Source organism: Mustelus asterias, chromosome 6 (genome assembly GCF_964213995.1).
Source record: "Mustelus asterias chromosome 6, sMusAst1.hap1.1, whole genome shotgun sequence".
In the NCBI taxonomy this organism is placed as follows: Eukaryota; Metazoa; Chordata; class Chondrichthyes; order Carcharhiniformes; family Triakidae; genus Mustelus; species Mustelus asterias.
The window spans coordinates 71,401,895-71,429,074 of record NC_135806.1 but is presented as its reverse complement, the minus strand read 5'-3'; the positions used below and the strand labels follow the sequence as shown (position 1 = coordinate 71,429,074).

General features: G+C 41.8%; 1 protein-coding gene across 1 annotated transcript in view; it reads left to right on the top strand.

The window, feature by feature from the left end:
* The window catches only part of pcsk5b (proprotein convertase subtilisin/kexin type 5b), a 337,923-nt gene that overhangs the window by 246,549 nt on the left and 64,194 nt on the right, over nucleotides 1–27,180 (top strand). The window contains exons 21-24 of the mRNA XM_078214531.1: nucleotides 13,824–13,926; nucleotides 16,827–16,963; nucleotides 19,917–20,117; nucleotides 27,037–27,105. Of these exons, the coding sequence (XP_078070657.1) occupies nucleotides 13,824–13,926; nucleotides 16,827–16,963; nucleotides 19,917–20,117; nucleotides 27,037–27,105 (510 nt within the window). The remainder of the gene's footprint in view (nucleotides 1–13,823; nucleotides 13,927–16,826; nucleotides 16,964–19,916; nucleotides 20,118–27,036; nucleotides 27,106–27,180) is intronic.

Below are 27,180 nucleotides of genomic sequence, written 5' to 3'. Positions count from 1 at the left end.
CACATCTCCATCTGACACGATGAGATCGTGTCCTCATCCCATCCATGGCACCACTCACCACCCACACATGCCAGGTATCCTTATCGTCTGCCCTGGCATGTATCTTTCTCACACACTGTCCATCTGTCTTTAGCACAGTAAGAAGTCTCAAAACACCAGGTTAAAGTCCAACAGATTTATTTGGGAGCACAAGCTTTCGGAGCGCTGCTCCTTCACTCACCTGATGAAGGAGCAGCACTCTGAAAGTTTCTGGCTTGTGCTACCAAATAAACCTGTTGGACTTTAACCTGGTGCTGTGAGACTTCTTACTGTGCTTAACCCAGTCCAACACTGACGTCTCCACATCATCTGTCTTTATACAGGGCAACCTCACATACAATTGCAGGGAGAAATCCCAGTCCGGGGATGGAGTATTGGAATTCGAGATCCACACGCCCTTTGAATAATGCACCATGGAGCTGGTCAGCGAGGATATGGATCATGTCTGTGGTTAAGATAAGGTTTTAGGGATGTAGCACTGTGCCTCCCCTCAACTGAACACTCACCAAGGTCAGTGATGTGAGTTCCAAATGGAGATTTCAGGTGGACATGCTCTGGAAATGGACATCGTTGCTTTAGACAATGTGGAGGGGAGCAATGGGAAGATGGGAATGACATGTACTGAAGCTGAAGTGTTCTCTTTATTAACAATTATGTGTGCCCTCGAACGCTTCATGTTGTCTGAACATTTTGGATGTAATTGTAGCCCATGGCAAAAAAGTGTCTATGACTTCATGAGTGCATTTGTGTGTGAACTCCCACAGAGTTCTCCAGTGGAGCCCTGAAAGGAGCCACTGGTGCAGAAATTCAAAGCAACCATTACTTTCAGAGCCACTAGTAATGGATGCCCTCCAAACCTCCATGGCACCATTTCCTGGAGAATGTGGCAAATATAAGTAACCAGATCCCCAGACATATGGAGCCATCGGTGACACTGGTTCTTGCTCACCTTCAGATAAGCAATGTGAGCTCTGTAAGGTCTTGTGAGCCGACTATTCATGATGTGCCTCCAGCTACATCCCTTATACCCAGAGGAGGCCCCGCTGGTCCTTGGTCTTGAAGATTTTGCTTCCCCCTTTGGTAATTCAAGTGCCTCCATCACAATCTTCTGTGTCTTCTCCCACGCCTGTACATGATGATGCTGGCAGCAATAAATTCAAGATTCATCTTGCTGATGGTCTCTTCTCTGCAGTATCAATGAGAAACCGACAAGAGTCAGCATTAGTCTCCGAAAGTCTTATTTCTGTCAATGACTCATCAGTGAATGCGGGTTGAAGGGATTTGTTCCCATGTCGGAAAGTACTTGCCTCTGAAATGATGGCCAGTAAGGGGTGCATGTCAATATGTACCTTGCAGCCCCCCCTTCCTCCCCCATCCCCACCCAATCCACAACATGACCAACTGTTATGACATTGCTTTGGCCAGGCTGCTGCTTTCAACCTAAGCAATGGGAACCTCGTTCACTGCACTCTAATACTGCACCCTTTGGAATAAACATGACGGTAAATTTTGAGTCAGAAAATGAGATTATTTGAGAGTGGGGGGTTGCAGCACTGTGCGTCCCCTCACCTGAGCACTCACCTGACCAGTTGTCTGCCTTCTCTAATACAACCCTCACCCTGCAGCCTCCTCCCTTGTCTGAGGCAGGTCCCTTCCTTCCTCAGTACAGCCCTCACCCTGCAGCCTCATTAAAAGCCATCCCCTCCTTACGCTGGTCTGGTAGGCAGAGACTTGCCAGTGACGAAGTCGTGGTGTTGCCTGTAAAAGCCTGGAACTGATTCCTGGGAGTGTTGCATGATGCAAGGTAGGTGAACTAACCTCGAAGTGACAAGCGGAGTGCAGGTTACCAAGTTGCTTATGTACCCTAGTGAAACACACTGTTCTAATTGCACGCTAAAATGCCTAGATGATCCAACATGGGGGTTTGATTCCACTGTACAGGATTTATAATGAGATGCAAATTTATCAAAATTACATTCCCAATGTGCCACTGTTGTAGATAATTTTCAGTTCAGTTGCACCAATTACTTCTGTAAGCACTCATCTTACTCTTATTGGAGTTGACTCCGATCGCTCTATATCCATTTACACAGTAAAGGGCTCTGGGGTGTAGGAATATAACTTTCTTCTGGGTCACATATCTGTCTCTTTCATACATATACCTCTTCAATCTGTCCAAAGGTTTGGTAAAGATAGTTCTAAACACAAACTTCATTATTGCATAGTGTTGCGAGGTTCTCTGGAGGCTAGGTATCGCCAAAACTTCAGCCAATACAAAGACTCACAGAAGTCCATGTCTCGGTTTAAAGACGTATCTTTACTAACCAACGATTAACCTCTAGTCAGTCCAATGCGCCTCTGCAGAGAAGCCACTGAGCTTTCCAATATAACTCTGAGGATTGATCAATTGTACATTTTCTATATCAAACTTTCCCACCTTTCATTAGTTATGATCAAATAATTTTCAATATAAATCAATCATTAACAACACTTGTCCCATACTTTAGCCAATTGCACTCTGCTCTCTGACATCATGGGATTTTATTGGTCTGTAGAATCCGGATGCTTCCTCCCTCTATTGCTGATGCTTCTTCCTCTGTTGCCTAGTAACCACTGACTTTTAGCTACAAAGGTCAAAGTTAAGGTTCCCACCAACTCCTGCTACGTCACTGGCCAAATGAGACAGACGTACATTCTCACATCTGAGAAGTCTTATCTCGACAGTGTGAAAAACTCTATTCATAGTAGCCCTTAGAATCTTACTGCTAGCAACTTTTGCTGATAAGAACTTACACATTCTGAGGTTTCATTGTTTCCTAAGAATGTGGTTCTGTCTACTAAGGCTTCACCCCATCACCCCTCACAGCAGCCTGTTTTTGACTAAAGTGCACAATTACTTTTATAAAATACAGTAAATACATTTAACATACCAAAATACATGTTTAAATCAGAAACACTTGTTCAAATCTCATTCTTACATACCTTTATGCAGGCAGTTTCTCTGTTAAAGTGTTAGTCTGATCTGCGGTCATTTCACTTATTGCTAGTATTTATTCGTGACTTAAATCCCTGATTATTTGATATTTCTCTAACCTACTAAGATTTTCTCTGCAACACACAATAATAATGAACAGCTGATATGATCAGAGTGGTTTAGTTCAATTGCAATTTATTTTCACATAATACAAAATAAGTAGTACTATCCTATTTGGAAAGATTATTTACTCAGTTTAAACAATAACTTTCCTCTTTCCTGTGCTGAAGCCCAGATCGTGCTCATTTCTTGAAGGATTGTATCTTTTAAAAATATTCTTGTAGCACTTAGCTATCGGACTGTACATTAATATTTTCAAAGTCGTAGTACAAGCTGCTGAGGTCAAATCCATCTTCTCACGTGGTTGCAAGAGCCTGGAAATTAGCAGAAGAGGCCCATATGTAATCTGCAGCTGAATGGCCTCCTTCTGTACCATAATTACTTTATGACTCTGAGGATTGAGAGCTGAGGAGATATTCATAACATGTCCTTTATTTTTCCAAGAAGTTAGGGAAAGGGAATTACTGTTTCTTAAAATAAAGAAGGTTGATTGGTGGTATGACTGTGAGATGGATGGAGGAAGATCATGGTAGGTTAATAATCATACATGGTATCTGGATTAAATGGGCTGAATGCCCTGAATAATAATTTCAAAATAATCTTCAAACACTTGATCAACAACGCTTGGGGATTTAGAAACATGACTTACCGTCTGTCTAACAAGTTAATGCAACTCAGTCCAACTGCTTGCGACTTAAAAGGACAAATAGGCTGAAATTTTGTGGTTGAAATTAACAATGGAGATTTCACTGGTGTTAAGGAGAAAATTAGATTGGGGCTACCAACTGCATGTGAAGTTAAACACAAAAATTGTAATTATGCCCTCCAAGGTGACTTGGTCTTCAAGCTGCTTCACAATACCAGTAACTTGTTGGATGATTTGTCATTGAAACATATTGAAGAAAGTGAAGTGGTTATACTTACATCATAGGTACCCATTAAACATGCCAGAAAAATGTTTGTTCCTGTCTAAATAATTTTTTTTACAGCATGTCAAGTATAATTACTTATTTGGGATTTACTTTTCACCTTCCTGCACACTGAATAATTACTTGTTATCCCTAATCTCTCTGTGTTCTGCCTTGCAATTTCAAGCTAGTTATCCTTTCTGCTACTTTTTCCCAGACTCTGCATCCTCTGACCTTATTCATTACTCTATTATGTGGCATCTTATTAGCTGCTCTTTGGAAATGCAGATAAATTATATCTTTTATTCTTATTTTATTGAAAGTTTTCCTCTCCGTTGAACTAGTAAACTAGAAATTAAGAATTTATATCAATCTGCCGCTTTGTGCTGTAACGTGCTTAATGTTGAACAAAAGATAGAGGTTGAAAAATAATTATAAGTAAAAACATTGATTAAGAGAAGAAAGGCCATAAAGAAATTAGGCTTAGAATTAGGAGGGAAACAGTGTTACTAAGACTTAAAGATTGACCACACTAGTATGTCAAAACTCTAACTGCTACCCTTTCCATCCTAAAACTCAATCTTATTTTCAAATGCTACCTTAAAGAGAGAATTTTTCTTTGAAGTAGAAATTAATGAAATGCACAGGTTATTATTGCACCATTTATCTTTTAAAACCCTGCAAACGACTTTACTTCAGAAAACCTTAAAGGCATTGATTTAAATATAGGTTTATTTTAATAAATATTAATATTAATGCATATATTGATCTAAAACTTATCTAATATTTATGAATGTAATATTTAATTTAAGGCACCATTTTACAATACTGCACGATGGTGATAAGAAAATTGCAAGAAATGAAGTTGATTTCTGTGAGTTATGAGCTGTTTCGGAGGTGGGACTTTGACAGTTGTTTTGTCAGTAGCCAGAGCTTCAAGGGTTTTCTCATGTTTTGCTCTGAAAGCTGTACAGCACATTTTCATGGTCTTGTGGGCCATATTGACTTGCTTTGAAATCAGGGCAGTTAGTTTTACACACCTGTTGTCTATTAGTCTACACTCCAGATGCAACAATAAGCTTCTTTGTGTATCCAGCAGATGAGAATGCTCGGTTGTAAAACAAGAGCTTATTAAAATGTTTCTGAATGCTTGTGCCATCCTTGTAAAATTAGAAGCAATGATAAGAGTTGAGAGACACCGCGGTGAAATAGTGGATTTTTTTCAATAGCTGCTGTTTTCAATCTCATTGAAAGGTTACTTTTTAGTAAAGATTTTCAGATTAGAAGTAGAATGCTGGGGATGACTTCTCTGATCATTTTCCAAAGGAATATTTAAGTTTGGACAGTGCAGCTGGTATGGCATAGAGTTGGGAAGAGGCAAACTCCTTTCATTTTTGTCCAACATCTGTTTAAACTCAGCTCAGTGCACGCACCACAAATGAGACCATGGCAGTAATTTTCTATACTTTAGTGCCAACCCATGGTGCCGAGCTGGATGTAATACTGCTGGATTGCAGTTCACCATTAAGTTGTTATTTGGATCCTGCAACTGTGTGACTTGGAAATCAGCGCTCTGTACATAATCTTAAACTCGATTTTTGCTTGGGGAGGGGAGTATTTCTTCTCTGCACTTTTATGTAATGGCATTGTAAACTTGTTCTTTATGAATTAGTTTAAGATTCTGTTTCAGATAGTGCAGAGAAGAAATGATTTCTCTTATGTTGGCTCCAAAGAGGATCAGTAAAAGGCAGAACTGAGAAATGCAAGTGGTCATTTCACTTGAAAAATGTCTTATTGGACAGATGTCAGAGTCTCTTTTTGGCCCTAACTATGTGACAAATAGTTTTGAGCTTAATTGAAAACTGGAACAACTTTTTGTGTGCTCAGTAATAATCTTGAATGCTATCTGCCATTGAGATAAATACAATGGAATCCGTAGTTTCAAAGCTTGTAATTTTTGAGACAGACTCTAATTGAAAAGGGAGGCCAAAAGGAGAAACTGATCCTCCCAGTTTCAGAGGAAATTGAAGTCCAGAGTTTTGCTCCTGTGTCAGCACCCAACCTTTAAAACAGCCATGGAGATGGCAACATCTTGCCACCACTATCTGGTACAGATAAGCAGGCATGTAGTTATCTGCCAGGATTCTGGCTGGGTGAGTGATGAATAGTATCAGGCTCATTATTCATCTACTTGTCCTCTTGCCATCCATCTATCAGGATGCGCCCACACAGTTGACCCTTGACCAGGTCCCTCACAGCTGCACACTATCAATGCATAATATTGTGATTTAGCGGGAGGAAACCTGTAAGACTGTCAGTGGTTGTGGAGCACAGCATGCTGTCTTGGAGCTTTGACATACTTAGCACCAAGCATTTGCGCAGAGCCTGTTTCTCTGCCCCACCTCACCAATAATCGTTGATGATATGGTGAAAATGGTTAATGCCGGTAAGCACAGGAAAGTGAAGAGTGCTTCGTAGGGCAGGATTTTTCTCTCTCTCTGCAGTGTGTTTTGCGGCAGCAGGATCATATGGTCCCACTGTCGTCAACGGGGTTTCCCATTGAATGCTCCCCTTGCCGCCTGGAAACCTGGCAGCTAGATTTCAGCAGTAATCTTATTGGCTAATGACTCTTTTTGCCTTATATTTTATTCATAGACTGTCACACAAAAGATGTGGGGGAAGTTATGAGTCCAGCTGCCCCACACTTTTCTGATCAGCACCATGGTGGCACAGTGATTAGCACTGCTGCCTCACAGCACCAGAAACCTGGGTTGATTCCTGGCTTGGGTCACTGTCTGTGTGTAGTCTGCAGGTTCTCCCCATGTCTGCGTGGATTTCCTCTGGGTGTTCTGGTTTCCCCCCACAGTCTGAAAGATGTGCTGGTTAGGTGCATTGGCCATGCTAAATTCTCCTCCGTGTACCTGAACAGGCACCGGAGTGTGGCGACAAGGGGATTTTCACAGTAACTTCATTGCAGTGTTAATGTAAGCCGAATTGTGAGTAATAAACTTTTGCTTTAATTTGTTTTGGTGGAAGAGGTCCAGAAGGTAAGAGCAGTCCTCTACCTGTTGGCTGCTGTAATGCCCCTGCAGCAACCAACAACACCTGGATTTAAATAACAGCTGTGGCGAGCACAGCAGGAGACCATCAGTGCTCATGGATTCAGTGCAACAAAAGGTTCAAAGATCTGCTGTGTTACTGTGTGGTGAGGAGCTTGGCTCATCCAAGCACTCAACCCATGTTGCAGCGAAGGTGTGGGAACTGGCTCATACCTCTGCTTCAGCATTGAGGCTTGTATGTGTACGTTGCTCATGTAGGTGCTCACAGAACACATGTGAATGAGCAGACACAGTGAAGAACAATATCCCTCCATGCACTATTTATCAGGCTAACTTAAAATCATGTTGTTATTGCAGACCGAAAGGACAAAAGACCACCACTGAGATGACCCAGCCTGGGGGTGGGTCAAACTGGTTGAGACACATCCATCCCATGGAACAGATAGCCATAAAGATTGCCAGGATGCCTGAACAGCTGGGGGTTGTTGATAGTGAATTGCTGTCAGCAGATGTTAAAAGTGGTGTTTAAATCACCTTGGAATATGGTGGTAATGATAGAGGTCATGACGTCACTTCACTGAACACAAGGGACATTGCCATGAAAAGGATTGCAAGGGTGTGATTGCAGCATAAGGGCAGCGTGAGCATTGTTAAGGCAATGGCATGCATCGCTGTCATTATCCTGGTGGCTTAACACCATGAGATCTGACCATGAGAGATTGGCCAGCTCATGGAGAGATACATGCAGCAGCACCCAGACTGGATACAAGAGCAGCGTCTCCACCATGAAAGGGTGTAAGCCTCTTTCAGTGGCCTGGATCAGTCTGCTCTGAGGATGAGCTCTGACATTGACAGAATACATGAAGAATTGCATATCCTTAATAGCACTGTTGGCTCAATGGTTGCTGGACTGGACAACTGCTGTGCTCCAGCAGACAGTCTTTGCAGCCCCACCTGAAGGCCAAACCAGGACAGTGCAGGTCACAGAGGGTGAAGGGACAGAGATCTCACCAGCACCTTCATCCTCCTCTGTCTCCCCAGCCCTTCTGCTAAAACTCTCATCTTCTGTACATGTGCCAGTGATCATGGCTGCCCATGCAGAGATACAGAGGCTGCAGTCTGAAGGTGGACTCCAATGGGTGCCTGCACAATAAGGCAGGCCACCATACTCTTCAGTACATTTAGGCAGAGAAGAGAGCAGCCTGCCTCCACCTCCTCCAAGGCAACACAGGAGAGAAGGGCGCACCTCATTGGAATGTATGAGGGCACTAATGTGTTCACCGTGGTTGCACTTTTTACATTCTATAAAACACATCCAAGCATTCCTTTAAGATATTTATTTATACTTTTACTTGACTCATGGGTGTCTGTGTAGCAGAGAGCTTCAAAAAGAATGGCAACATTATAAAGGCAGTTCTTAATAGTAACAATGAGGGCAGGATGCTGAGGGCCATCTCAACGTGCTGTCAACAGGATCAAGGTTGTTGTTTGATTTGTGAGGCTTTGGAGAGCTTCTTCCTTCTCTGTTCTATCACACAAGATTCCAGAGTTCAAAGGCTCAAGTGCTGAGGTGCTCCTTGTATCTTTCATTGTTCATCCTAGCTTGACTTTAAGGGAGATTCAATGATCAGACTCCATAAACAGATGCCAGGCTGCAGGGACATCTCAAGCATGAGTGCTGGATGCAAGACATTTATTTGCACTACAATGTTACACATTGGCCTAGGTGTAGGCATCACAGCTTGAGAGGGCATGTTGGTAATAGTGGTTATATGCTGTGCCCACTACTTTGGCTGCATTTGATTTCATGGTGCCACAGGGTATGCTTTGCGCAAGAAACCGGAGTGTAAGGAAGCCAAGAATGTTGCATTTGGCACCCACATCAGAAACTAGACCATTGGTCAGAGTGCACAAGTTCTTTCAAAGAGCTGTTGTTGCACAGTTATGGGCTGATCATGCACAAGGTGCCTTATGTATATGGATGCTGTAGCTTACAAACATTCCTGCATGTACAGGACCATAAGTGTGATGTCATGTCACTCTCAGTATTGTGGGCACAGTTAGATCATTAACAATTTGTTCACTGGTGTTCTTGTGAGGGGAGTATAGTTAAAATGGTGAGGTTCCAGCCATATGAATGTGACTGAATCTAACTCATTTATGTTTATACTCTCCCTTACAGAAGATGGAAAGTATATTGAGTAATTGTGGAGTCAATGTTCAAATTTCTTTAGGTGGGAGTATGTCATCAGAGACTGGTTGAAAGCAATTGTGATATCAGGGATCCTGAATTGATTTTGCATAGGGACCAGTCTGACTTCCTTCCTGCACAATGAGTTCTAGCTACATGGCTTTGCCTCCCAGCTGCCCTGCCACTGGTGACCTCCTTGTCCACACCTGTTTTGGAATTTTCCAAATGGAGCACTTCCTCCTCATTCTCATATTCCTCCTCTTTTTCCTCCTCGGAGATTGAAGCTCTTCCCCTGGTTTCATCATCATTGATTTTTAGTGTCCCCCATTGTGCAGTGTTGTGCACCAAACAACATGCTGCCACTATTCTTGACACTTGCTGAGGCATATTGCAGATTTCCACCTGAGCAATTGAGACACCTGAAGGGACATGTTTAAAATGCCAATGGCCTACTCGATTGTACTCCTGGTGACAACATGGCTGCTGGTATATCTGCACTCTGCCTCAATGTGTGGGCTCCTAAAGAGAGTCATCATTCAAGTTCTTAAGGGGTAACCTTTGTCCTATAGGAGCCAACCACATATCCGCGCTGGTGGCTGAAATAGCTGAGAAGGTTAGGATCTTCTTAGTATGCAGCTCAATTCCTAAAGAACATGGGTTCCGTTTCCACAATATACTTTCACTCTCAAGGCCAGTTTGAACTGCTCACAAATGCTCATGGATCTGCAAACCAACAGCAGGTCCCAGCAGAAGATAGCAACATCAACCATGTACAGGGAAACTTTGACCTCATCACCCCTGTCATGCCCATATATTTCCTGATGGATTTGGCAAAAAGATTGAAAAAGCATACAGGGGAGAGAGGCCCGACTTGACTGACTTCAGATTTGAGTGGAAAGCTTTCTGATTCCATTGATTGGCATTGCGCTACTAATGTTTGTGTAGAGCCATTGGATCCATTTGTGGATTATCTCCCCCAGCCCCATTTTGGAGAGCACTTCATGTTGGTGTGTCTAAGGCCTTCTCCTGGTTCAAGCTGATGAGGCAGGTGTTCACCTTCCTGTTCCCTACATAGGCATTTATAGCCTTGAGAAGGACAAGGTTATCAGAGATATTCCTGCTGAGTATAGTGCACAGCTGATCAGCAAGGATCATCAACTCCAGAGCAGACTTGACCTAATTGACAATGACCTGGGACTGAATTTTGTAGTTAGTGTTAAGCAGTGCAATGGGCTGCCAATTTCTCCTTTCTACCAACTTTCCCCTTCTGTTTATAGATGAGAGTGATGATGCCTTTCCTCATGGATTCTGACATACTCCCATACACTTCCAGCAGATCTAGCTTGATCCAGTCTCACATACTCTAATACAACTCGCCGGCAGCTCAGTGGTTAGAACTGTTGGAGGGTTGGTGCAGACTCGATGGGCTGAATGGCCTCCTTCAGCACTGTAGGGATTCTTTGATTCTAAACTGACACTTCTGTGAGTTTTACCATCTCCAAGGGCAAGGCAACCTTAGTTGTGCATGTATTTAGTGCTCAAACTATTGGCAATTCACCGGTGTGGCAAAACTTATGTTGCGTTTGAATATGGATTGCTTCAGTATCTGAGGAGTCACGAATGGTCCTGAATATTGCGCAATCACTGGCGAACATCACCACTTCTGACCTATTGATGAAGCAGCTGCAGATTGTTGGGCCTAGGACACTAGCCTGATGGACTCCTGCAGAGATATCCTGGAGCTGAGATGATTGATAGGCAAAGGGATCTGGGTGTTCAGGTACACGGGTCACTGAAAGTGGCAATGCAGGTGGAGAAAGTAGTCAAGAAGGCATACGGCATGCTTGCCTTCATCGGCCGGGGTATTTAATTTAAAAATTGGCAAGGCCTGTTGCAGCTTTATAGAACCTTAGTTAGGCCGCACTTGGAATATAGTGTTCAGTTCTGGTCGCCACACTACCAGAAGGATGTGGAGGCTTTGGAGAGGGTACAGAAAAGATTTACCAGGATGTTGCCTGGTATGGAGGGTATTAGCTATGAGGAGTGGTTGGAGAAACTTGGTTTGTTCTCACTGGAGCGACGGAGGTTGAGGGGAGACCTGATAGAAGTCTACAAGGTTATGAGAGGCATGGACAGAGTGGATAGTCAGAAGCTTTTTCCCAGGGTGGAAGAGTCAATTACTAGGGGGTATAGGTTTAAGGTGTGAGGGGCAAGGTTTAAAGATGTACGAGGCGATTTTTTACACCGAGTAGTGGGTGCCTGGAACTCGTTGCCGGGGGAGGTAGTGGAAGCGGATACAGTAGTAACTTTTAAGGGGTGTCTTGACAAGTACATGAATAGGATGGGAATAGAGGGATATGGTCCCCGGAAGGATAGGGGGTTTTAGTTAAGTCGGGCAGCATGGTCGGTGCAGGCTTGGAGGGCCGAAGGGCCTGTTCCTATGCTGTAATTTTCTTTGTTCTTTGACCCTTCACAACCACAACCATCTTCCTATGTACCAGGTATGACTCCAACCAGTGGAGAGTTTGCTCCCTGATACCCATTGATTCCAGTTTCGCTCAGGCTCCTTGATGCCACACACAGTCAAATGTGGCTTTGATGTCAAGGGCAGCCACTCTCACCTCCCCTCTGGAATTCAGCTCTTTTATTCATGTTTGAACCAAGGCTGTAATGATGTCAGGAGCTGAGTGACCCTGGCAGAACCCAAACTGGGCGTCACTGAGCAGGTTATTGCTGAGCAGGTGCTGCTTGATAGCACTGTTGTTGACCCCTTCCATTACTTTACTGATGATCAAGAGTGGAATGATTGGGCGGTAATTGGCCAGGTTGGATTTGTCCTGCTTTTTGTGTACAGGACATACCTGGGCAATTTTCCACATTGTTGGGTAGATGCCAGTGTTGTAACTATACTGGAAGAGCTATCCATCATAGCCATCAGTCCTTTAAAGGTAAGTTGACCATATATTGACCTGGCATGTGTATTTGTTTACATGCATACAGTGTTTTTCCAATGAAAATACCAAAATATGGTGAAAAATGGTACAAAAGGTCCAGTCAACATTTCCTGTCACCTTTACTACTCTGATTTAAATAGTTTTTGCGAATGTAGAAAAAACTGCTTTTGATACTTGGAAAAAGATCTAATCACCTGCTACCTTATATTGATTGATAGGCACTCTATTGTAAATTAAGACCTTTTGTTCTGTCATTCCCAGAGAGTGGCTATCATTTGGAAAGTTGTGGCCATTATCAATGCTTGGCTGAGCTTCAAATGCTAATGGGATTCCACACAGTCGGTGCTCTATTCATCTGAGAATTAATTATAGTTTCAAGAAGTGGTAATTCCAGATTGGTTGATTTCTGGTTTGTTGACACAAGCTAATTGGATAACAAGTATTGCAAGGTATTTTTTTCACACAGCAGAATGTTTTCTTTCTCTTAATATCAATGATATTGAGGCTTTTATTAAATGGTGAGAGTTTTTGCGAAGGAATACAAAACATTTTCCATTGATACTGCAAGGAATCTAAGAATTGTACATAGTGCATACTGGGTGAGTGTCAATGGAGGATACATGAAGGCATGAAGTGGCATGGGTGATCAGAGCGGAGAAACATGGGACGTCTAGATGTTATGGGGTGTCACGGGCAATCTGAGGAAGCATGGGTTGACATGGGGTTGGGTAGTGGGTGAAGAAAGGGAAGGGAGAGGTTAAGAGGCTGCTAACCACTATTAGGAGCTGAAATACTGTGTTGGAGAACCGAGGCATAACTCACAAATTGCATTGCAAATCAACCACAGTGTGAAAAGATAAAAATGACATGTGAAGTCGCACATGTATCCTGTGTATAGTTTGCGAGCCACAAAAGTGTGCATGTTGGTTTTTCCTGAGCCAGAAGAAGACTTGGCCCAAGTCTTTACTTCCTACAGTTGTTTAGACTGGGGCATAAATGTATAACCTTCTACCTCAGTGGTAGAAATGCTACCACTACACTAAGGCTGACTTCATCTTTAACAAGATTACAGCGGTGTCATTTTATGTAGCATCTTGTAGATAGCTAAATTACATCCCAACACAGTTAATGAAGACATGAAAATTCCTGTACCCTCTGGCACACTCTCCCCCTCTCATTCACTCTCTCTTTCTCTCTCTGCATTTCACGCTAACGTAGCTTTATTTACCAGTTTTTATAGCAGCTACTGGCTCAACACATATCATGCAATGAGTTTATTTTGTCTTTGGACTTTTCATTAAGTTTAATCTCACACTGTCGAAGCTTACAATGATACGTATGATGTCAGGTCAAATTCATTTAGTATTAATTACAATTTATGTTGTAACACCCATAAAAAAAGTGGTTGGTATCGGAGAGCAGTGGAGATGTTTGTTTGTGCTGTGCTAAAATATAAAAATAAAGGTTGCAATGTCTTTAACGTCAGAAACAAAAACACATATGCCTTGAATATGATCAGGTTCTGTGTGACTTTTTATTGCATTAACTGACACCCAAGTTTTATTTTTATTGTTATAGGTGAATATATTGATGGTGCAGGAGAGTGTCAACCCTGTCATGACATTTGTGATAAATGTTATGGCCCAAGCAATGTTGAATGCATCACTTGTGCTGCTCCAAGGTGGGTTCTTTTGACATTATTCCCATGTTTCTGCCTCTTTAGTTCAGTAGTTAATACACTGCAGTCAAGTTTATTCCAGTTCAAAGCCAAAAAATATCAAAAAGACTAGAAATCTGAAATAGAGACAGAAAATGCTTGAAATACTCAGCACTTATGATGAGAGAAATAGAGTTAATGGGATGATTTTACTTTTCTTCCATCAGTGATTTTAAAGGCTGGGGAGTATTTAAAATCTCATGGCTGTCTGCCCATTAACTACCTGCCCAGCCCCACCTTAATTTTACCAGCAGCTGACATGATGTCAGATGGCCCATCTAGGGCAGGCTAATTGAGGACTTAACTGATGGTGGGAGAGGCCGATGCCTAGTGATCAACCAACTGGGGGGTTTCTGGGTGAGTGGACAGAGATGTCCCTCCTTAACTAAGCCCCTAGGCCCATCACAGAGACTCCCAAGGTGTTAGCACCCCCACCACCCCCCACCCTTCCCACAACCAGTTTACTCTATGGCTATTCAAATCCTAGCTCCCACTCCTCCTTCAGTGTGGCCTGCCAGCTTCCCCCAAGGCAAGATCTCCCATCACTTACAATGCAATCCAGATCAGCTCGCCATCTCAAACCCTGAGTGCAGTGCTGGTGGTGACCTCTGCTCCCTAGTCGCACTGCAGAGCTTTCAGCCATCACATAAGAACTTAAGAACTAGAAGCAGGTGTCGGCATTTCATCCCCTCGAGCCTACTCCACCATTCAATACAATCATGACTGAGCTCCATCTTGGCCTCACTCCACTTTCCTGCCTGTTCTCCTTAACCCTTCAACCCATTACTAATTTAAAAAATGTCCCGGCATCCACCTCACTCTGGGATAGTGAATTCCACAAATTCCCTTTGAAAGAAGTAATTTCTCCTCATCACCAAAAGAGAAAATGCTGGAAAATCTCAGCAGGTCTGGCAGCATCTGTATGGAGAGAAAAGAGCTGACATTTTGCGTCCAGATGACCCATTATCTAAGCTTTGACAAAGGGTCATCTGGACTCAAAACACCAGCTCTTTTCTCTCTTTACAGATGCTGTCAGACCTGCTGAGATTTTCCAGCATTTTCTCTTTTGGCTTCAGATTCCAGTATCTGCAGTAATTTGCTTTTAATTTTTCCTCATCTTTGTTTTAAATCTGCTATCCCTTATCATAAAACTATAATCTCTTGTTTTAGATTGCCCCACAAGACGAAACATCTGCTTTACATCTACATTGTCAATATCTTTTATCATCTTACATATCTCAATTAGATCTCCACTCATTCTGCTAAACTCTAGAGAGTATAGGGCTAACCTGCTCAATCTCTCTTCATAAGACAAAGCCCTCATCACTGGAATCAATCTAATGAACCTCCTCTGAACTGCCTCTAATGCAACTACATCCTTCTTCACAGGGACGAAAACTGTACACAGTACTCCAGATGGAATCTCACCAATGCCTCATATAGTTGTAGCAACATTTCCTTTTATATTATATTCCTTTATCTGTAAATGCCAAAAATCCATTTGCTTTCCTTATTACCTGCTGTACCTGTGTACCAGTTTTCTGCAACTCATGTACGAGGACACCCAGATCCCTCTTCACTGAAGCACCCCAAAGTCTCTCTCCATTTAGATAATAAGTTGCCTTTCCATTTTTCTGACCAAAGGTGGATAACCTTCTTACACTTATCCACGTTAAACTCTATCTGCCACATTTGGTCCGCTAGCATCACAATAGTTGTGGGAGTCAGTGCCTTATAGTAGATATTGGTGGGCAGCCTATCCCCAAAAATAGAGATGAGGGGGGTCTTGGAAGGGAAAAGTCAGAGATGAATCATTTTAAGGTGAGGGAAGTTTGGAAATTGATGACACATTTCAGTTCATGATAAAAGCAGGAAGCAGCTTTGACACAATTATCAAAAAATGTGAGGCGAGAGAGTAAGATTGAAACACAGAATTTTCCACAAAAAAGCAGGCGTTCCTATAGCAACATCTTTTATTTGGAGATGAGTGAAATTAATGGACAAGTTGTTCAATGTGAGAAAAAGTTCAGCCAGACAGAGGAGTATGATGGTAGATGCAGATTGGATGGTCCGTCCCCCTGTCAAGAAAGATTACTCAATGAATCATTATAAACTACACTGGTGCCAAAGTTTACACATTTCTTAAAGAAACTGTAGAATAGATTCTTGAAGCATGATGTTTTCCAGTCAACCATTTAAGCTGGTATAAAATGAATTAATACTTTCAAATTAATTTGAACTGCAGATGAGTATTTGTCACATAATATCCCATTCTTTAGAGTACTAGTGTGCATTCCAGAAGCAAGGGGAATTTGGGTGTATGTGTATCAGCCATGGCTCGGTTGATAGTACCCTTGCCTCTTAACCAGCAGGTTAGGTTCAAGACCCATTCCAGAGACGCAAGGACAATGCAGGCTGACATTCTTGTGCATTACTGGGGGATGCTACTCAGTGTTGTGAGGTACCATCTTTCAGATGAAACATGAAATCAAGGTATTGTCAGCTCTACGTCAGGTAGACATATGATATGATTTCACTATTCCAGAGCAGGGGAGTTACTCTGATGTTCTGGCCAATATTTACTCCTCAATCGACATCACTTAAAGTAGATTATCTGCTTCTTATCACATTGCTGCTTGTGGGAGGTTGCTGTACACAAATTGGCTGCTTCAGTTCCTGTTACCACAAAGAGATAGCAAAATCAGGATGCATCCTTTACTTTTCTCCTGTAAATTATTCACTACCATGTAACTGGAGAGAATCACTTAATAAATATAGGAGTTCCTCAATTCTGAAGTGGAAAATGTCAATGCCCACCCATTGTGATTGGATGACAGGTAACTCATCTTTCTTCCTGTCCTCAGGTTCTTTGACAATGGGCATTGTGTCACAAACTGCCCTACTAGTAAGTTTGGCGTGAATGGCCAGTGTTACCTATGTCATCATACCTGCAAGGGATGTACAGGGGGTGAACCTAATGAATGCACATCATGTGATAAAGGTAAGATCATAGTTAATATAAAAATAATGCACAATGAACTTTTCTTCACATACATATATGCGTTGTACCATCAAAGGCAAAAGATACAATGATTTACTGAAGACATATTTTACCTTGTTCGCTGTGCACAGCCACTAACACTAACTGGATCTTAATCTCACTAGTGATTCATGGTGCTATTTTTATCACTAAGCGTCATCTGAATCCAAACAAAACAGCTCACTTCTCATTGATCACTGAGTTATATTTACAAATATCAAAAGTACAAGCTTTGCAAGTGTTTTATTTAGGAAATACCATTAATAGTGAGTTGCAGTGGTTAAAGTAGACAGGGTTCATAGTAAAAGGTGGCTTTGTATTCTACGAAGTTGCTTTATTTAAGACCTGAAATGCTATTCCAGAACACTCCAGCCAAATGTGTCCAATGCCAAGCTGTGCACTAGCATTTCTCATTTGTGTAGAGATACGAAAGCTCATATTCACACCGGGGAATCATTGCCTATCTCTCCCAGCCTAACAGCTGAGTGAGTGCATCTGAGTGCACACATTAACCTTGTAGATATAGCCATGTGTGCCAATTTCTATCCTCTCGATCAGCAGAAATAAAACAAAATAGCAACAGAGAAATGATACTCTGAACCCTTTGATTTAAAAAGGTCAAATAAATCCACGCATCCTGGACATTCTTTCTTCCACCTTCTTCCGCCAGGAAAAAGATACAAAAGTCTGAGGTCACGTGCCAACCAACTCAAGAACAGCTTCTTCCCTTTTGCCATCAGACTTTTGAATGGACCAATCTTGCATTAACTTGATCTTTCTCTACACCCTAGCTCTGACTGTAACACTACATTCTGCACTCTCTCGTTTCCTTCTCTATGAACGGTATGCTTTGTCTGTATAGCGCGCAAAAAACAATACTTTTCACTGTATACTAATACATGTGACAATAATAAATCACATCAGATCAATCCTAGCACTCACTCTGCAAACCATCATCATAACCTTGTCTACTGTCAATGCTGTGATCTCCAATGGTAAACTGTTGCTTGGTACACTTGTTGATTAGAAGTTAGATTTTGCTTACTTTCTTCTTGGGGCCATGCAACCCCTTGTTCACATTCTGTGGATGATGGATATTGAGATTATTTTAGAAGTCTGCCGTTCCTACATGGAGCTTTACTGGGTACATGAGTTCATAAAATTATCTCCTTTGTATTAACTTGATTAGAATTTTCTGGAAGACTATGTGGTTTAGAGGAGAGGGTGCCAAAGTGTTGTATAACTGCTAGCTGGCAGTGCCAATTACACAAACAAGTTCAGCACATTTAAATCAAAACATTCCTTTCTGGCTGATTGTTCCATCCGAGCTTTAAAGATTCCACTTAACACTAATATATTGACAAAAGTTAGTTTGCTATAAGGATTTAAACATGTCCGTGTTCAAGAATTAAACCACGATATTGCTGGAAAAAAAATTGTTGAAGCTTCTCATCTTGCACTCATCAGGACAATCGCAAGATTACCAATGTCAGGAAATGACAACTTTATAGTGTATGAGAAGTGAGTGCTGATTGGTTGACAAATGGACTCTGATTGGGAGAGGCATTACCCTGAGGAATGAAATAGAGAATGTCTGTCACTTATTTTGTTTAGCTGAAACATGTTCTTTCTGCCTGTGAAGAACAGGGCCTTGTGTATGTGTGTGTAATAGATATATAGCTTCCAGTACACGTGAATGCCCCACGCTGCGAGTCTGACTGACAGTCTTAAATTGGTTGCCAATGTAATGTTTAGCACACTGAGGATCATTTAGCAAAATCGCAGAATCACACCTAATGTTGGACACTGTGTTTTGAGTTTTGCACTCAGGGGCTGGTTGGGTATGGTCTGTATCTTGTCCATTGTGAATAGTGGGAAGGGTATGCTGTTTGATATGATGTACCAGTTTTTGGGGCATACAGCCGACATACCTAGCATTACAGTGGTAATGATTCATATACCGCAGTGTAGCACATTTGCATGTACTGGAAGCTACATATATTAATTCACAAGACCGTGCTCTTTGCAGACTTAAAGAACATACACATTGGTAGTCGAGTACTGTTTCAGAGGTCTCAGGTGGGGAACTAGATGGAGTGGAGAGCTGTGAATGGGCATGTTAGGTCATTAGATAGTCTCCTGTCCCTATTAAGGACCATGGAGGAGTCAAATTCCAAATTGGCAGAGGCAGGGCAGAGAACTTGCCCTTTATTCATCTCCGTGATGTGCTGCAGACAAAGAGGCTCTGTCACTGCCCCCATTCAATACTATTGCAACCTTTGTGTGCATAGGTCACCTACTCTTCTGCCATCACTGTGAAGATGCAATCTCTACCCATGGCACCAAAACACCTCCAAAAGCGTTCCAGGTGACTTTCAGAAACTTTCCAATAGAAAATTTTCCAGAGTTCTTTTTTGCCTGTTCTCCATGTGCCTGGCTCTTTAATTAACACCACTGCAGGACAAATCTTGCTGCTTCATGCTTTTTTTCAGGAATGGACAAAGGAGGGGTTGTTGGGACCTGTACTGTCCAATCTTGTTATCCTGGTGTCACATCAGCTGGTTGGGCTGTGTGATGCCTGGATAACGCTGTTTCCACATGCTTGTGTGCACAAAGAGAACCCAGCTAAGCATGTCCATATTAATGAGAAATGGTGCATGAGCCACACTAGTAGAAAAGAGCCTGTCCTTACCCCTGGATATCAAGGGAAACCTGCATGGCTCTGCTAGAAACCAGGCAAATTAATTTTGCAGCCTCTGTGTGTGGCAACTAATGAGTCATTTAAACGTTCATACTGTTGACGTGGAACTTCCATTAAATTTTGTTTTATAATTTAAAGACAGCATTTATATTTCATGCAAATTTTGACTCATGAAAAATGAATGTGCCTTTCACATTTTCCATATCTTCTCAGACAAATTTAGGAACAATCGTTACTTTTTCAATCATGAATGCAGAGAGGATTGTCCACCGTCTCACTATCCTGCTGCTGATAAAATCTGCCATCCATGTTCCAGTAACTGTGAAGTGTGCATTAGTGATACACACTGTGTAAAGTGTTCCTCAGGCTACTACCCAGACTCAGAAGGATGCCAGCAGCTAATATGCGGAGAAGGTAAGAAATAAGCAGATTCTTCATGCACTGCATGGGTTTAAAGCTGCATCCTAAGTGATAAATCGAAGAACGACATCAACTGCAACTACAAAGACAGATTACTTTATGGAAATTCATGACATTACATATGCAGTATGTAAATAAAATGGAAGCTGAATATATCATTTGCTTCAAGGCTTTCCAGTCAGCAAACAGGCACCTACATCATGTTAGTCTTATGGCGCTTTTAATCATTTTAAAAAAGGAAATGGACCCAGATGAAAATATATCCATTATCTAAGAATGATCTGACTGGGAATTTACAATGCTGAAAAATTAGTCGGAGATTGTTTCATTTCCGTCAACATTGATTATGGCCACGAATCAACAGCTGCAAAGTCGTGATCAAAAATCTCGGTGATCTCGGAGATCTCTGATTCTCAGTAGGTAAGAGAGGGGATGAGGGGAGGATTTGATGAACGTAAAAATGAGAAGTGAGCAGCGTTCCTTTTCTTCATCATTACAATTACCTTCCATTATCCTACAGGAGTGCATACACACGTGGCCATCTGGTGAGCAGAGGATAGGACATAGCAGTGAATACTCCATTAGCACGCATTGTTGCACTTAAATATTACTTTGATGAAATAAAGTAATGCTCACAGACTTGTACCATGCGCGCCGGCAAGACAAATTGGTAAAAATATGGAGAATTGGGAGGGGGAAGTAATTTTTAAAAAATGCCAATTGACTCTCCACATGAATTACATGAAGAAGATGCATATTTGCCATCTGGAAAGCACAGAATGAGATGATATATTCAAGTTGCATTTTACTTACATGCTTTATATGTAAATTTGCATGATACCTGATTCCAACATCTCTTGATTATCAATAGGTATGTAACATGTTCCAAATGAACTGCTCACCAGACTACCAAATGCCTTCACAACGGGTTTAATGGTTAATGTACATTACATCAGTAATGTACATGAATAAATTCATGTATGTAATGAATTAAGCTCTCCCACACATCCTCACTGTGTATTAAAATTAACTACCGTGTTTATTGGCCAAAACAGATTTCTAATCCTTTATTTATAGGCCAGACAATGAAAATGAACAGCAAAGTGGCTGAGCAGTAAAAGCTGTCTTAGAGAAGAATTTATTTTATGTGATGTCATTGTCTATATGTGTTTTCATACCTTACATGTAAAGCCTCATTTAAAATTGTATATGGTTTATATTGCAAAAATATAAACCATTTAGTTGGACATGGCTCAGTAAATAGGGTGTCATTGTTTCTGAAAATACATAAGGATGATCGAGTAAGGGCAACTCCAAAAAATAGATAGTTTAGTTATTCCAAGATTTTCATCCTTAAAAAGCTCATCTCCACCCCTGCATCAGTCCATCTGGCGTTGAAACACTCATCCATGCTTTAGTTACCTCCAGAATTGTCTCTATTCCATTGATCTCCTGGCTGGCTTCTTATCTCCCACTGTCCATAAACCTGAGTTCAAACAAAACTTTTAACTTGCTCCAAGTCTAGTTCACACCTGTGCATGTTGGCCTACATTGGCTCCCAGTCTCGGAATGCTTCCATTTAAAATTTTTTATCATCATGCTCCAATCCCTCCATGGTCTAACTTGTCCGACCTCTGTAACGCTCTTCAGCACAACAACCTTAAAATCCAGCTGCTCCTTTCTCACCCAACCTTCCGGCTCAGGTCAAGTGAAAGCTGTCTAGTGCAGCGGGTTCCTGAGGCCTTGTGATGAAGGCTGGAGATTCAGAGGTAAGAAAGACATGCCCCCTTTTTAAAACACTAGCTGTCGTGAAGCAGGTAAGTTTAAAGATCCAAACATTATAAAAAGCCACGGCAAAGTGAGGCCTGTAAGATAAGTAGATAGGATTAGGGTTTAGTGGGTGGGAGTGTTGTTTGGTTGTAGGGTGGGCTTGTCACTTGCCTGTGGGGAGGGGGGGATTGGTCTGGGGGGTGTTTTTGGGGTTGTCTGGTCAGTGCAAGGTTGGTTGTTGGATGGTCAGGTGGGGGGGGGTTTTCCTATGGGGATCGGAGGTGTAGTCAGGGTATGGGGGGGGGGGGGGGGAGGTTGTGTTGCCCCCATGGGAAAATTGGGGCAATGTAATTGGGGTTGGTGGAGTGTGTCTTGTAGGGGGTTTGCAGGAGTAGCTGTGGTGGTTGGGTGTCAGTGGAGTGGGGGGGGAGTTGTGTGAAGGGGTATCTCATAGGGATGGGAGTTGTTCAGTACTATAGCTATCCAGGAGTTAGAAGTGATCTTAATTCTTCTGATTTTTTTCCTGGGTAATATTTCTGTAAAACAGATGGAACCATCCAAAGTTTGTCATTTATATTTATTTTCATATGGTCCTGATTGCAGCGTAATTAAACTACCCAGGTAATCGCCATACAAGCCTTACTTGGAGACCTCTTGGGAGTGGTGGTTCCCCAGTGCATCTTTTAGAACCTAGAGCTGTGACACCCTGGAGCACAGAAGTTAGGGATCATTTTTCCCCTTAAGACGCCGAGTCAATTGTTGTTGTGCAACTTCATACAGCAAGCGCTGATTTGTTTGTCCCAGGGATTTTCCTGGGCTCTTACCTGACACACTTGCTTTGCTCCATCCACTGGAGGTGGGAATTCTTGGTCTTTAGGATTCCATCATCATACCCTCCTCAGGTAACCTCCTCAGAATCCTCTGCTCAATCCAACTACAGCCCTATCTACAATCTTCTTTTCCTCCCTAAGTCCTCGAACATATCATTGCTGCCCTTCACTGGTCATACCATTCTTAATGTACCATGAACATGCAGTTCTGTGGGAAGAAATTTGTTCATGTAACTCACGCAAGTATGGCTCGTGGTGCTGCCAATCCTCAGAGAATCAAGAATAGGTCTGTTTCATGCTGCCAGAAGTGGTGCCACACAAGCTCATTTCTTTTCCCATCACCTCCACACCATAAAAAGGACATAGGGCAGTGAAGAATACACAAAACTGGTTTACAAAGAAGTCATCAGAACTGGGAGATCACAACTATTGGGAAAGATTGAATAGGTTGGAACATTTTCCTTTGAAAAGGAGAAGGTTTGCGATAACCTGGTAGATGCCTATTAAATTCTGAATGTTTGAACAGGGTAGATGTGAACAGAACATTTCCATTTATGGGAAAATCCAAATCTAGGGGTCATAAATAGATAAATACGTAAACCGAAAGAGAAATAAGAAGAAATATCTTTACTTAGTGAGTGATTAGAATACAGGACTTGCCAGAACACAAAGTGGTTGAGGCAAATTACTTTGATGCATTCAAAAGAAAACCAGAATGAATACAAGAAAAATAAGGGAATAAAAATTCATGTTGAAAGGTTGAGATGAGGTGATTAGAATAGGGGTGGTGGGGGCGAAGACTCATGTGGAGTATAAGAACTACAGAAATGTCTAGTTGGGCCGAATGGCATGTTTCTCTGCCGTTTACTCTATATAATTCACAGATTGCAATTCGTCCACAACTCTGCTTAATTCCACATTTGTACACTGGCAGCAATCTGAAAGCATTATTGAGGAACTAGCAGTTAGCAGTGCATTAGTGAAGGAGAAAATGTCTGGGAATTGCGAGAAGGAAAGAGCACAAGCAAGGAAGAGGGACAAGTGTCTGGGGTGAAAGGGAAGTGTGTTCAAATAAATTTAAGATGTATGAAATATAAACAAAGTGCTGGAAATCCTCTACAGGTCTGACAGCATCTGTGGAGGGAATTAATGTTTTGAGCCCAATATAACTCTTCTTTGGAAGTATGGTTAGGTTGGTGTGTTGAATGTGGATAAATCCAATTTTTTTTTCTTTTTTTTCTTAAAATCGATTGATTATGTTAACCAGAATAGAAGTGAAATCTGCCAGAATGGTGGCTAGGCGAGAGGGGCGGGGGAAAGAGGCCTCCTATTGGCCCCATGTGCCCAATGGAGGATCCCCCAAGGGATTTCCCCCTACATTTCCTCCTCCCTTTCCCCCCACTGCGTTATGCACCCCCCCCCCCCCCACCCCCCTTTAGACCATAAGATGTAGGAGCAGAATTAGGCAAATCAGCTCATGTCTGGCTGATAAGTTTCTCAACTCCATTCTCCTGCCTTTTCCTGGTAACCTTTGATCCCCTTGCCAAACAAGAACCTATCTATCTCTGTTTTAAATACAATCAATGACTTGGTTTCCACAACCTTCTGTGACAATGAATCCCCTCCTCACATCCCCTGCCCCTGCCTCTACCAGCTTGGCTCCACTGAAACACCAGACTTACCTTAAAATCCAGCTCCCTTGCAGCATGCCTTCTTCAGGACTGACTGCAGGGCCAGTGGTCCCAGAGGCACTACTTGGAGCAGTGAGCTGCTGGCCATTTGACTGTCCAGCTTCTCTTCAAGTCAGGACTTCCTCCCAAATGAGGACAGAAGGCATGTGCATACATTAATAACTCAATGGCTATTGGGGTGGCACAGTGGTTAGCACTGCTGCCTCACAGCACCAGGCACCCGGGTTCAATTCTGGCCTCGGGTCACTGTCTGTGTGGAGTTTGCACATTCTCCCCGTGTCTGCATGGGTTTCCTCCAGGTTCTCCAGTTTCCTCCCACTGTCCAAAGATGTGTGGATTAGGTGGATTGGCCATGTTAACTTGTCCCTTAGTGTCAGGGGATTGATTTTCAGGGCAAATATGTGGGGTTACGGGAATAGGGCCTGAGTGGGATTGTGGTCGATGCAGACACGATGGGCTGAATGGCCTCCTTCTGCATTACAGGGATTCTATGATTCTATAAAATGGTGCAGGGCAAGCCTGTCAAGCTGATCTGGGCTCGCCATTGTCAGTCATGCTGGGGGGATGGGGTGCAGCCCACTGTAAAATCCAACCCCATATCTCCTATGAATTAATGTAAGATCTCATGTGCAAAGTATACATGGATAGCATTGCCCTGAGTAGCTTCTGTGTTTTGAATCTATTTTGATGAATTACCTGGTCGAAATTGATGGGTGATTCTTGAGGACCCTATAAAGTCAAGTTTTAAAAAAACATTCTGCAATATGAACAACAGTTATAATAAGGTAAATCAAACAGCAACTTCTGGCATATGCACATGTGTAGTTAAATCAGAAATCCTGAAGTTGCTGTCAGAGGCACTCTGCTCTTCCTCAGGGTGTGCTGTAAGAGTACTCACTGATAGAATCAGCACTGAAATGGATACAATGGCAGGAACCTGGGATATCTTTCCAATAGCTCTGCAGTAAAAAGGATAGAAAAAGATAGGATTGGTGTATTCAGAATAGACTTTGTAACAGCATAATAAGTAATAATTGATGAATGATAAACCAAACAACATCTCTGGCCCTGAAAAATTAATTTCTTTCAGAAAGTTCCTTCAGAGGGTAACTGATGTTGGAGAATTTTTTTTAAACTTTGAAGATTTCATAGAAGAATTATAGAATCCTGACCGTGCAGAAGGAGGCCACTCGGCCCATTGAGTCTGCACTGATTCTCTGACAGAGCACCTTACTTTTGTTTTACTTTTTCTTATCATCCCCTTCTCCCTCTGTTAATCCAGTATATATTCTTCAATCTTGATTTGAATTAATTAAACATAATTTAGATTGCCTGCTTCATACATCCTGCTTCAAACTCTTGAACGGCTCAGTGAGAATTTCTCAAACTATTTGAAGAATCATGTTGTTTCTCACCCTGCTCACAGAAACCTTTGATCCCCTGTGGAGAGCACTGCACTCGATCAGATGCTCAATTAGAGCAAGTCTCTGTTCTGAAGCCTTAAAAACCTTGTCCAGTCAGCGTTGGTTTGTAAGACAAAACATTTTACCCCAGACAGGTTGCTTGACTGTTCAGTCACGGGAATTACAAGAAATAAATGAGACAATACACAGAGCTCAAATGAAACACTAAAACTCAAAACTAAACCTTTACTAAGTATGAACAATGCAATATACCCTGGGCTGGTTAGTTATCACAAATCTCAACCGCAAATTTTGATTAAAATATGATTGTCAGCTCAAAAATATTCCAGCTTCTTACATGTTCCTTTTTTGCTGACCACAAAATCCAGACCATCAATTTAAATGGGGACAGGGCAGGATGAATTTAATATCCTTGTACCAGGTCATATTGGCCTCTCTCTCGTTCTCTGTGCCATTGGCAAAATTTATAGATAGTCTGTTTTATGAGACCATGTAAGATGATCATTATTTGTATTAAAACTCTATTCCAACAACATAATATAATTGTAACCGTGTGCAAAACTATTCCAGCCAGAGGCACTGAATTATTAATTATGTAGATGCCATACATAACATTACTGATATATTAAAATCACAATATTTCAACAGGCACATTTCACTTTTAATTATAATTTCAGTTTGCATTGTCAGTAATTAAATTAACTCCATTTGTGGGGATTGCCGCTTGTCCAATTTTTGAGTGGGTTTCTGAAGATTTGGGAAAACATGAACCAGACGTGGTCATTTTGATTCTAAAATAAAATTTGCTTCTTGTAAATTCCATTTTACTCTGCTTCACAAAGTGAATTCATTAATTACTAATTATTTTCATTGAATTTTAATCAGAAAACCAGAATTGAAATCATAAATACATTCCCTGATTCAGCCCTGTCCTGCCCACTTTGAGTCTAATCGCACCCCATTCCTCAGCCACCTCCTGTCCATATCCCATTCCCAGTCTCTACTTCAGCCTGCCTGGGCCTAGGTTCAGATTTAGAATGGGAAATGAATGGATTTGATGCCAGTAGAACTATAGAGTCGATCTGAAGGTACAATTTATCAGAATCATTTGAAATTAAAAATCAGGAAACTCTCATTTGTGTTGCAAGTTACATCCTCGCACGTATATTATCAATAAACCTATATTTACAATCCACAGGTGAAATTGCAGATCCTGACAATGAAAACTGTATCCAGTGTGAAGAAGGATGTAAGAAATGCATATTAGGTGAGCTGTCACATAGAATCACATAGAAACTACAACACAGAAACAAGTCATTTGGCCCAGCCATTACATTTGGTG